Here is a 13,321-nt window from a genome sequence, read left to right on the forward strand (position 1 = left end):
TCAGCTCATTAAATGTGCATGTCTCCACAGATTTTAAACATCAGGCAGTACTAGTACTGAAGTAGGTTTTTACAAACAGGCACATGCAAACGTATGCCCAGTTTGTTGATTTAAAATACTCCATTTTGGAGTACACCACTTATTTTGAATACATGGTTGAACCTCTTAAAATGTGTACTGACACTGTTAAATGTATAGCACATAAGTTTTCAATGTACTGCTAGTACCACTAATTGTACACAAGCTCCCTCTAATGTTATATGGAAGAATCGTTGTTTAAATATTTAGTTCAGTTGTATTTAAAGGTCCATGTCGCAAGATACAGCGTTTTAGCAGATTTGCGACCCCTCTAGCGAAAGGTAGAATGGAAGCCAGCGATATGCACGTGCCAAGAGTGAACCGAGACGTTAGTGGTAGTTTTATTGTGTATTGCTTATCATAAATAGACCCTATCGCATTTTTGTGACGAGGTCTTACCTTTTTAGCAAGAAGAACGCAAGCTCTGGTTCCCGTTATAATCCTCTTAGGTTTTTCCACCTACTTCAGTATTAACGCTGCTCTAATATTGATCCACGTCCTTCTGCGACGCTTGTGCGACTTCAGTTTTGCCTTTTTTGTCTCACGAGATAGGTGTTATCCTTTCCTGCTTGGTATTCTGACCGTGGGGGACGCAAGGGAGATTTCTCCCTCGGTCAGTCACCTCCGTGGACAACTCCCAACTATTTTCCAATTTATTTAAAAACCGGGGTTTGGTAACAACAACAAAAAAATGCTTGCAATCAGCCGGGTTTACATGGAGACTTTTTAGTTATTCCGATTGAAATAGTTCCGAACTCTGCCTGGTTTACATGGAGCCATGTATTCCGATTACAATGAACGTCCAAACGGAATGAAAATGCTCCATATAAACACCTCAATCGGAATAAAAAGGCTGAATCTGAATTGAATTTCATTCGGAATCATAGGGGTGGTATATTCCTTTCGTCAATCCAAACAAGCGTCATGTATACACTCGGAATGGCGAGGCTGCGTCTGTCATGCGGATGCTCTGTCTTGACGTAAATGCGTCTTGACGTCATTGTTTCCACCCACTAAAATGGCGGCGTCTCCCCTGAGCTTGTCTGCGAAGGGAGAACTTGTTTTTAATTACTTAAAACTTGTTTTTTATCAAGATGTTGTTTCAATAAAAGTGTTAACACTATCACAACTACTGTGCTAAATGACGAATGAACTCCGTCTTTATAAATCATGTGATCGATGTCCGTGCGTCCCGCTTAGAATGGATCACGTCACATGTAAACCGGTGATCAGAGATCTTCATTCGGAATGATTTCAATCGTAGTGACTAAAGTCTCTATGTAAATGTGACATTATCCATTCCGATCTGCCATTTATATGCTCCCCTCCTTTAATCGGATCAGCCCCGCGGCAGCCGCGAGAGGCACAGACGTCAATCACGTGATTTATTTATTTATTCGTCATTTAGTAGTTGTGATAGTGTTAACACTTTTTGAAGCAACATCTTGATGAAAACAAGTTTAAAGTACTTAAAAACAAGTTCTACCCTCGCAGACAAGCTCTGGGGAGACACCGCCATTTTAGTGGCTGGAAACGACGACGTCATGACTCATTTACGTCCAGACAAAGTATGCACGTTGCGGCACGCGCCCTCGCCATGAACTATATGCCACGGAGCAGGCGGGACTTCCGGGTTTTCACCCATCAACTATGTTTCCGTTTCTGGTTTGCGACGTGTGGGCCGTGTCCCAGTACTTGCGCTTCCGCCTTTGTGCCCCTCGGTTGCGCGTTCCCGTCGACGGGTGCTAGGCTGCGAGTGTGTAGTGTCGGTCTCAGTGTCCGAAGCATTTCAACAGTGGCCAGAAACGACGCTGATGTGTAAAAGTCGGAAGTCCGTGGCATCTCCCCTGTCATTCCGAATGAAATTCCATTCGGATTCAGCCTTTTCATTCCGATTGAGGTGTTTTATATGGAGCATTTTCCTTCCGTTTGGATTCATTCTAATCGGAATACATGGCTCCATGTAAATCAGGCAAATTTATTGAAAAATGTTATTGTGGAACTGAATTTAGCACATAAAATGAAGTAGATGCACATGATTTGCTTTTGGGGACCTTAAATTTGACACGGGTGCTCCTAATTACGGTAACTATAACTGTGCGAATATTGGTCTTGTCAGCCTTGTCAACGATGCAAGCTTGTGCCTTTTGTGTCCGCGTGTAAATCTCACCAAGCTAATCTGAAGGCACATGATTAAGCTGAGAAAGCTTTGTAATGTTTGAGAGTGTAATCATGCATGTGTGTGCGGAAGTAAAACCTTTGATTATGGATAGGCACTTGATTGAATTTCCTTTTGGGGGAAATTGATGATCAATTACGTTGTGAATTTTACAAACACAACTAATTGGTATTAACACACAAATATTCAGTCGAGCATTTATTGTAGTATTTGCAACATTTTGAAACACAAAACTGTGTTACCAATGGCTGATGCGCACGCACGCACAATCTTCGTTGGCTCTCACCCGGGTCCCTCCTCTGCATCTTCTTTGTATGCGTTTGAATGTGCGTGAGAATTTCTGAGCCTTCATGTAGTGTGTCCTCTATTGTTTATCCTCTCACCTGGTTGGGTATTTGACTTTCTCATAGTCTTAGTTTTTTTTGTTTTTTCTTTCCCACTCCATGGTCTTCTAATCATGTTGTGAGTCTCAGATTTCAACCCCCCGCCTCGCCAATATTGTTTGTCAGAATATCTCCACAAGCAGCAACTCAAGAATATTAATTAATTTTTCGGTCGCTTTGTGTCCTTAGGTTTCCCTTTTTTTAGTGTTTTAGTCTAAAGCTTACCACAAGTTCTTCATCACTTTCTTAGGCCTGTTATTGTCACAGCTGTGTTTTTGCAGTCTGACATGAGCGATGAGTTTTACAGATTGTGCATCCCCAGGCCCAGAGTGTGTGCGCTGGGGCCAGTGCAGGGCAGTGCCATGGCGGTGCCGTCCCACATCCTGATCAAGCACGTGCAAGAGACACGGAGCGAAACACTGGGAGTCATTGTGTGCAAATGTCTCTCTCTCCCGCCTCTTCTCCCTCTGTCTCACGTCTTTTTTCACTGGGACTCTGTTGTCTGTTCGTTTGTTCTGTTTCTAATGTCTCACTCAATTTTATCACCAGAACCATTAGTTGCTACAAAGTATGTTTACTAAAGGTATAAACTTATGATTAGAGATGTTCAATACCACTTTTTTTCCAGACTGATACCAATACAATTCCTCAACTCTTTGGTATATTGGTGAGTACTCAAGTAACCGATACCAAGAGCCCTTTAAAACATAAAAATCCTACTTAGCAATGAAAGATAATTTTAAAGAAGACCTTTTGTTTAAGTCAATCTGCAATAGATAATTAAAGTTAAAAATAAAACACAAATAACGCACTGGGATTTAGGACTCATTTGTAATAAATTAACGTAAGTGCAAAATAAAACTCACAACTCCCTGAGTTAGTCTATGTTCCAAATAAAATCAAGTGCAAAATAATAAAGGTTCACCTGTTAACTGTATAGCATGACATTATTAAATTGGAAAACATGGCACGGCGATAGTCAAAACATTTATCACAATTTCACATTAGCCGATATTGATAAGTGTATATATATTTAACTACTCAAAATAAGGAAAAATTAAATAAATACAGTATAATTATCCATAGGGAAAATTACAAAATAAAAGTACAAAAAGTAGATAACAGGTGACTGTAGCACTCTCTATAATACATACAATACAGGTAAGTGAAAGCGCTCTCTACTGCATTCAACAAGAAAATTAGACCTTATTGATGTGTTGAATAATAGCAACATTCTACAGTGTTTCTCTGTTGATGAAAGCAGGTAACTGTAAAGTAAGTACCATTATTCCTGGACTATAAAGCGCACATGATTAAAAGGCGCAACAGCTACATTTAGCTATAAAGACAATGGTCGTGTTATTAGCTGCGGATTTCCACGTGATAATGGGATATTTTCAAAGAAAGAGGTCACAGAGGATTATTTTAAATACTAGTGAATTCCCCCCCCCCCCCCCCCCCAAAAAAAAGACAAACACTGCTAGTTACCTAGTCGCCGCCCAGGAACGTCATTGATCGCTATTGTCTTATTTCTCCTCCTGCATACTAAACTCACCAAAGTGCTCTTGTTTCTCTTATAAGTGTAAAAGTGAATGGTCGCACAGTGATGTTGTGATGGAGTCATGTTAGTTGCAAGTTGTGTTGAATGAATGGGGCCAGCAGCTTCATTCAAAAAAGTACAAATTCCTGAACGTTTTTGTCCATAGAGGATAGTTAGAAATATCAGGGCAAAAATCCCACCACTGTCACCAATGTAGCGTGCCGTGTGTTTATAATATACATTCTTTGACAATAAATAGTTAAAAATAATTTACACCACATGACATTTATCAAATCTGGAATGTCAATGCAAGCACAGCAAAGTTCTTACCACCCTCATTATTAAAAATTGCCTGTCTAAATCTAATAAATATACTGTATAACTATCTGCCAGTGCAGTTATGAGAATTACACTTGTTAAGATTTGTTGAGATAGGAAAAATGTGCTGGCTCTATAGAATAATGAAATGCTTTAAAATAAGTGGTGACACACTCCAAGCATAATATTAATTAAAACAAATCAACAAAAGCATTTTTCTTAGTTTGAAGTCATCTTTATTTCTTACTCAATTTGAATAAAAAAAATACTTTAAAATCAAATCAACTGAGCAAAATATATCTTCCTCATTCAAGAGTTATTGGTGCTTGTCTGTGTTTTAAAAGTCATTGCGAAGCCCCCCCCCCCCCACCCCCCCACACCCACACACACACACACACACACACACACACACTTGCCAAGAGTTCAGTTGAGTTCGACAGCATCTTTGAGTGTGGGTGACACGGTATAAATTGTCAGGTAGCCCTTAGCAAAGTAGTGAATGTGACTAGACGGCTCATGTTTACCACACAACTCCAGTCAGGGTTTCCAAAAATAAAATGCACACATCAACTTTGCCCGACATAAGCGAAGTTACAGACTCATGACAATACGGGCAGGAAAAATCCAAGTAAATCACATTTAGTTTGATGTGCAAAATATGATGAGAAGTAGCAGGGCTTGACCGGCCATACAGTCGTACTGGATTATATTTTCACCAGTTTCCCAAGCAGGGGTACGTGAGCACATTGCAGGAGGTACTTGGAAAAATTCAATAATTTATTTCCAAGATGAGAAGTTAATATTCAGAGTCATACCATAAGACCGCCAATAAAATATGTGCGCGCATCTGTGCTTTAATGAGACACTTGTAAAGAAAATGTTTGGGTTGGCTTCCCCTTTAAGGAGACAAAATAAAGGGATTTTTATTTAAAAATAAAGTCAAGAATAGTGAAATGGTCAAAGTCCAATCTTCCAATATGAAGTTAGTTGGCCCATTTTTCTTTTGATGTGCTTTGACCCCAGCTGCCTCAATGACCAATTTTTGATGAATGCATTATTTACTTGGTAATTACCGTCATAATTGGTCCCAAACTCAGGTTAAAAAAATGGATGGGTTGTGTCATAAAAACTGCCCAACAAATCATGCATGTGACTCACTCACTGTGGTGACCCCTGATGGAGCAATTCAGGGGTCACCACAAGTCGCATCATAATTGTGAAAAGAGTTAACAGTTTTTAGGAAATCACTCTCAAATGGTTCTCAAAACCATCCAGATAGATTTTATATCTAAAATGAAATGACGAAAAAGTTAATATTAGTGTTGTCCTTAAAAGGCCACGTGACTCTAAATTATGAAGCAAGAGTAAAGAATAAATGAAGTGAGAGGAGAGGACACGAGCTCCTCTTTTTCACACTCTCTTACTATTCCTTGAGGTTTAATTGGCTAGGTTAAGGGCAAAAGTTAAGCACAATATTTGTTTGATAGAACAACAAGCCCTAAGGCAGGTGTGCAGCCTCACCACCCCAAAACAATAAATGGTGTGTCCAGCTTGCAACAAACTGTGCTTCATTATTATTATTTATTAATCACAAACTAGTCTACAACAAGTCACAGTAAACTTGTCTTGAAATATACAGTAGTTGTCCATTATGGCTATAAATAAATATACATTTTACATTTTCAAGTGTTTCAACAAATAATTATTGCTCAGGCGCTTGTATGTCCCTGGTATTATTGTTAGGATAAGGAAACACATTTGTTCCTCAGGCTACTTGTATAAGTACCAATAAAAAGGGGAATATATTTAAATGTAAATTAAGACTCTATTAATTCAACGGCTACATTAAAACAAACTGCATAAGATTGAGTATAAATCTGTTGCTTATGCAAGAATGAGCGAGTACCGTGACCAGATATCTGTATCGGGCCCGGTACGAGGCCTTATTTTAAGGTATCTGTACATGCGACAGTGGCCGATAACAGTATTGGCCGCCCTCGTGTGGTCATTTTACAATCAGGAACTAGAAATGAGAAATTAGAATAATAGAACATTGTCAGTTTAATGCAATTGTTTAATGCAAAATCTGTGACTCGAGTTGAGTACTTGTACTGGTATAGGTATGAAAAAAAAATGCTATTGAACATCCCTAACTAGATGTATTTGCACTTAAATGTATCATTTCATCAAATTGGATTCACTGCACTGGAATTGGGCAGGTGTGAAGACTTTCTGTCTGTCTGTCTGTTCTTCTACCAATCACAGCATTGTTTGGTTTCTTCTCCCTTCCCTTTACAATCCTTATATTGAGGAAGAAAAAAAAATTCAACTGTATTGTATATTCAGTTTACATGAATTTTCCTGATAGTGCTAAATCACCAAAATCCCTGTCACACATTTGTGTACTCTTCTCTTTTCATTGCTTCTTCTCTTCATGCTCAGGTTCATGCTGCTTTGCTCAAGTGCATGCCTCCTGTGGCTTCTTCTGCCTCTTACTTTTCTGTCATCCATCCATCCTGCTTTTATTCTAAGTATTTGTCCAGCTCTGGGTGAGTGGAAGAGAGGCCTTGAAGGTTGGCATGGTAGTCTGGCACAAGAACATAAGACTTCCCTATTAGACCCCAAGAGAGCCCCGCAGGAGCGTTGAAAACTTGCTTTATTTTAAAACCTTCCACCGTTCAATTTTTCAGCTTCAATAATACACATTTTTTTTCGTTTTGATATATAATGTATATTTTTTTATTGTTTGGCTTATAAGAAGATCCCACTGAACCTGTAGTATGTACTCATTGTTTGAATATGTTCTTCTACAAACAAGTTAAAGTATTTGAGGATTAGATTAGTGATTAAAAAAAAATGAAGCGTCAACATTTCCAGCAAACTGTGCCGGCACATGAACTGACACTTAATGAGGATTAATTTACTCTATGGCGCCATCAGGTGGTCAAAAGACCAAACAGTAGTAGGCTACTCAGTGACAAGACACCCACCCCACCCATAAGTAGCAATGTTGCAATTTTAGCAGAAGGTCTGTATTGCCTATATGGCAAAAGTACAGTGTGTGTGTGTATAGATGTGTATGAAGGCGTGAAGGAGCTCATTAGCTGAAGTGGGAGACTTCTTATAAGGGGGGTGAATGCCTTAACCTGTGGCATTTCTCTATTCTCTTGCTCTCTTGCTTTTTCTCCCTTGGCATGTGCACAGACAAGAATTCACCTGTAGTCAGCATTTTGTGATTCAGTTCCTTTTTTTTTTTTCTTGCACAAATTTGTTGGGTTTGGCACTGCAAATGAGTTCTCACAACTGTTCCAGTGTTTAGAACAAATTGTCAAGCATTGGTTTGGTTGACTTCTTGATATCTTAAGCAATGCTTTACTGTACTACAGATCTAATATGCTGACACTTACAATTCATAGCAGTGACCAATACTGTATGTTCAATATTTATATTGTGTTCACCTAAATTAAGTCATGCCATTTGTTATAATGAACCAATTTCATTTTTTTCCCAGCAAATTACTGTTGGCAATATTTTTTGGTGCATACAGCTCACAATCAGTCTTTATTAATTCACAAAGGTACATGTGCAGTTTTCATCAGACAACGACAATACAGGAATAATTTCACGCTCCCGTCCTTTCTTCAAGGACAACGGTCGGGGTGATGTCGAGGACATCATGTTTATCTTGGATCAAGAAACCTAAGAGAGAAGGCTCAGCTGAGGATATCTGAGTATACACAACAATCCAAATTTTCTGGTTGGATATGATAGTGTTCCTCTCCTGGTCAGATGCTTGCTTTGAGGGATTTCATGGCGCCAGAGTAGGCCGAGTCGATAAATGAATTGCAAAAGTTTAATAGTGTTTGGATCCAGTTGTTATTACTTGATAAACATGCTCTGAAAATATGGCAGATTTTGCCATACCCAACTGCTTGGCGAGACTACAAATGTCACAATTTTCATGTTCATTACTTGTTTTTCAACAGTCATATATTGAAATTAGGCTTCCTAACTGCATTTTCATTTGTACTTTTCACTTTCTTTGCAGTTACACTGAGAGCTAATTTACAACAAAAAGCAAAAATACCTGATGAACAGAGTGAAGTTTGCACTTGGTGTAGGTGGAGTGCACAACTTGGTACTTATTGTCTCTTGCACTGCCGACTTCATGACTTTTGTCTTTTTTTTATGTAAGGCTTTGTGTAATTTGGAATTCATGCTGAATTTGTATGTGTACTTTTACTGTCCTTTATGCTCATTCCCTTTCATTAAACATTTGACCCCCAGGTAAGGCATTGTCTCTAATGGTTACCACGCCTCTATAGTCATTTTCTCTGATCACTTTTTAGTCTCACCCAAAGCAGCAAAATGGCACACAATTTGTCATTGGTGCTCCGTCTCTGCTTATGTAACCAACTCACACATTCATGGTCATTTGCTAAGTTGGGGAGGAATGGCCATGTTATCCTTAATATTGACATATTTTTGGAGCATTAATTGTTACACAATACAACGAGCTGTGTCTTTTATCTGTAATTTACTTTGTACTTAATTTCACTCTGACTTTTTCCAGATGTATGGGCGCTACACCCAGGAGCTGGGGGTGTACGCCAAAGAAGAGGCAGCTCGACTGAGGGAGAGTGGGCAGAGGCGTTCGGTCAGTGAGCGAAGCCGGAACTTGGACCTGCTAGAATATGACAAAGGACGCTGTGCCAAGTGTCGCAGTAAGTGTTAGGACTCATAGTCAGTACTTAAAAGCTAAGTTGCATGTAATTCCTGTATTGGCCTGCTCCTACTTCTGAAATTTACAACCAGTTGCATACAGTAAGTGACACAGAAATGACAGTTGTCAGAGTTGGTTTACAAAATAGGTGTGTTGCCTTCTGGAAGGGCATCCAGCGTAAAAACTGCTAAATCAATGACCCCTGATGGGAGGTGCCAAAAGTCGCAACAAAATCAACATTAAAGGAAATCTGGATTTATTCAGTGAAAATTTCAAGACTGGAGCAACAGATGTCTGTTATTAATATGCATGTTTTTAATAATGACAAATTGAAGGAAATGTGAGCATGTCAACATGAATATGGTCTCGGGATACTCAGCCCATCCAAAGCGAGCACAGTTGCCGACATTTTTGTGCTGTACTAACCTCCCTAGCCTGTGTGTTAACTTGTCCATCGTGTGTGCTTATTAATTAGCCTGAGAAAACCTACTTCACTTTATTTCATAGTGTTAAGGCTAAATAATAGTGTGTTGGTGTTAGCATTTTTTTTTTTATCTGCACCATTTTGTATTGTAAGATATGCTGAGCAGTATAAATTCTTTAGCAGACAGTTTTCCTTCTATGGGAATCTGTCGACAGCATTTATCAGCATCTCTTTTTGTGTTGCCGCTCGTGTTCTTCATTTTGTGGACATATCATCAATCACAAAAGAGAATACAATATCGGTTCCTTTTGACCACCTGTGTCCTAAAATGAGCAATGAAATTATAGGACATAATATTGCAAAAAAGAGACAATAATCAGTGTTTCCTACACCATGTTAATAAATTGGCCACCACCCAAGAAGTTTTCAAGAAAATGTATTAAAAATATATTTAAAAAGAAAAAAAAAACATGTCGCGACAGCATATACCGTATGTAACGTTATTTTGCCGTCACTCACTCATGGATCGTGAGGCTAGAGGTTGATGTAGTAACAGGACTGAAACCCACCTCCCGTCCAACCCGCCGGAGTCCACCCACCCAAGTATATTTCAAATCTGTGGGAAACACTGATAAGATTTATTTGTCTGTGGGTCCATGTGAGAAACTCTGTAACTTCCTCTTCTTTTCCTGGTCCATAAACATTACACATGTTCTGGAATTGTTGTCCCCCTAATTTTAAATATGATATATTGATTTGGTCACGTGACGTTTGTCATGTGAACCCACCAACACGTTGACATCAATTTCAGTCAACAGCAGGGGGCGGTGCTGCATAAAATGTCAGCCTCCTTGCACAGCTGCTTAATTCTTATTCCATACAAATGCTATATTAATCATAACACTGTCTTAAGACCACTGGGGGCACAAAGAACATATTATTACAAAGAACATTTTGACTTCCAGTTGAAGGCCTGCCCCTCCCGCTAATTTCCAAATCTATGATCTCTGAGGTCAAACATAATTTGGATCATCTTTCAGGGAATGTTTCTGGCCTTGCACGTTTCAAAGCTGTGTCAAAGTTTTTTTTGCTCATTTATTAATGAATTATTTACTGCGGGATTTTCATAAAGGTGCTTTGTATGCAGTTTTCAAAGTTGGCCAACTGAACCATAAATCATTCAGTGTCCTTTTGACACTAAGGAGTTAATACAGGAAGCTAAGTGATTTTGGAGTTACAATTTCTTTACGTTCCCTATATGCTTAGTGTATTATCATTATTTTTTAGTCCATCAGTTTCTTTTTTTGTGTTGCTGAAAATTGAAAAATAATTAAAAAGATGAATACGCTCATGTGCTCTTACAGGTTATAATGTCTTCACTATATGTTTTATACGCCGAGTTTCACAGATGAGCTTGTAGTCTTAGGAGCAATTAAGTTAAAGCACCATTGCTTTATGAAAGTGTCCATCACTTAAGTTTCATTTTTGTCAAGAATCGTTTAATCTCGCATTTTGACTTTTTGATCATATAAGCCTTAACTCCAGTCGACACATTTGCTGATGGTCTTGTTTTGACTGCTGATTTGATTTGACCACATAAACTCAGCTACACATCTGCTACCTAGAAACCACTCGCTTCTTTCTTCTCTAACCCATTCCAAATAGACGGCTTTCTTGTTTTCATGTTGGTTAGCCAAAGTATAAATGCAGTCTTCCCAAGCAAAACTGACATCTGGAAAGGAAAGTAGACATAAATACTATTGTTTGAATAAAAATAAACAGTATCCACACCAGGGCAACAAAACACACCTTGTCAGTCACATCTTCTAATCTAATACTTTTGCTGTTACTAATGAACACTTTTGCTCATGAAAAAATGGGTCAATGCAAACAAAAGTGCTATTTACATTGTGTATCAATTGCACTTGTAAATCCCTTGCGATTAAACACTAAAATGTTGATCTTTTGTCTTTTGACATCAAAACCAAATGTGTTCAGTCGACAGAAAAAATAATAACAACTTTGCCTAACTTCAATGTGACTGTTATTTTATTGTTTCCCTATAGTTAGTCACACTAAATACAGTTACACAGTTTGATGTGAGACCATTGCATGTGTTCATTTGATCTAATTGGGTGAGGATTACCTTTTCACACAGGAGCAGATGGGTGTTTCTATTAAAGAATAGATTTTGTCTTGGCGAGATGTTAAAAGTGGCTTGATGATCTGAAGCTTTTAAGTGTGACATGTATGCAAAATACCAGAAATCAGGAAGTTCCCCACTCCCAGGTTGCAGTAAAAATGCCAGTATATTCCTTTTGTTTTCTTTTTATTATCCAGCAGGGTGCAGCATTGCGCTGCAGTTCACTCAATGGAACGTTGTCTAACTTTTACGTACCACAACCTCACTCTTAACTTAAATATTTGCCTTGAAGATAAGTTTAGTTTCCCATTATTTCATACGACGGAAGACACACTATGTGAGGAAATTGTTGAGACACATCTCTGGATTAACACTAGGTGTTAAAGACCTTAGCTTTCCCCTTAATTTGAATGCATCAGCCACCCAAAACAACAAGCCATTTTCTGTTGGCAGAACTTGATTAGCTTGAATACAGCCGTGATCCTTCAAATCCACTCTTGGATGAACTGCAGCTGAAATTCTGAGTCGGGAACTCTCTCAGGTCTAACACTGACTTCTGACTGCAAATGTCCAAGAAGAATGGACAGAAATCCTACAGACAATGAAAAGTGGAAGTATAGAAGATGACCACTTTATATTGTCTTCAATATTTTAATTTCTTCCTGTAACTGATGTCTTTTTTTATTTTTTTTTCCCCATAAGGTGTTTCTGATTTTTGTTCTGTTGTGTTCCATTGTCACTTGATTGCATTTAACAGATGCTTAAACTATAGAACACCTGTGTCGAATTGTTTCAAAGATGTACAGCGTGAAACATAAGAAAGTGGCACAAGTGTGCAAACCTTCATAGTGGTTCATTTTGTCTTCTGTCAAATGTTTTGTTTCCTCTGTCAACATGTGATGCCAAAGCAAATCTGCCGCCACACTGTTGGCCTTCTTCCACTTATCGACTCTTTTCAGTCAATTCGCTTAGCGTCATGACATAAATAATATAGAATTTTTATTGTCAATTAGTGGGTGAGTTGGTGTTGCCTGTTTTTTTGTGTAAGTCCCACATGAGTAGCTGTCGCGCACAGACACCACAGACAACCCCCCAAGATGATGAACTTTCAATGCATATTTTTCTCTCCCCATCTCTACTGGTCTTCTTTTCTCCCCCTTTCCCCCCGCTTTGTCATTTAATTGGTTGAGAGGACACAAGCATTTATCCCCAAGCAGTGTTTGGCATCAGGTGTGATGTCAGCAGGAGCTCAGCCTGGCGCCTGACGTTGCTATGGAGACATGCAGGCGCCTAGCAACCAACAGTTGCTCCTTCTTTTCTTCTTTCATCGTCATTTCCTGTTTTTCTTTTTCTCTCCCCATTTCCAAAAGCCACCTCCCTGCTCATGCTTTCTCAGTCTTGATTCTCCCGCTCACCTACTGTATGCCACTTTTTCCCATCCTTTGGAACGTGAAAAGATCAATTGAAATGGTAGTGTGAGATACACACACCGGTTAATGTAAATTATCTTAGTGCAGAGTTTAGTTTACATGA

The 13,321-nt window shown here is 38.8% G+C and overlaps 1 protein-coding gene across 3 annotated transcripts in view; it reads left to right on the forward strand.

Moving 5' to 3' along the window:
• Positions 1-13,321, forward strand: part of LOC144052300 (chloride channel protein 2-like) — a 104,227-nt gene that overhangs the window by 17,141 nt on the left and 73,765 nt on the right. For all 3 annotated transcript variants that reach the window (XM_077566233.1, XM_077566235.1, XM_077566234.1), the window contains exon 2: positions 9,072-9,222. In XM_077566233.1, coding sequence (XP_077422359.1) covers positions 9,072-9,222 — 151 coding nt within the window. The remainder of the gene's footprint in view (positions 1-9,071; positions 9,223-13,321) is intronic.

The sequence above is a fragment of the Vanacampus margaritifer genome, chromosome 5 (assembly GCF_051991255.1).
Source record: "Vanacampus margaritifer isolate UIUO_Vmar chromosome 5, RoL_Vmar_1.0, whole genome shotgun sequence".
NCBI lineage: Eukaryota > Metazoa > Chordata > Actinopteri > Syngnathiformes > Syngnathidae > Vanacampus > Vanacampus margaritifer.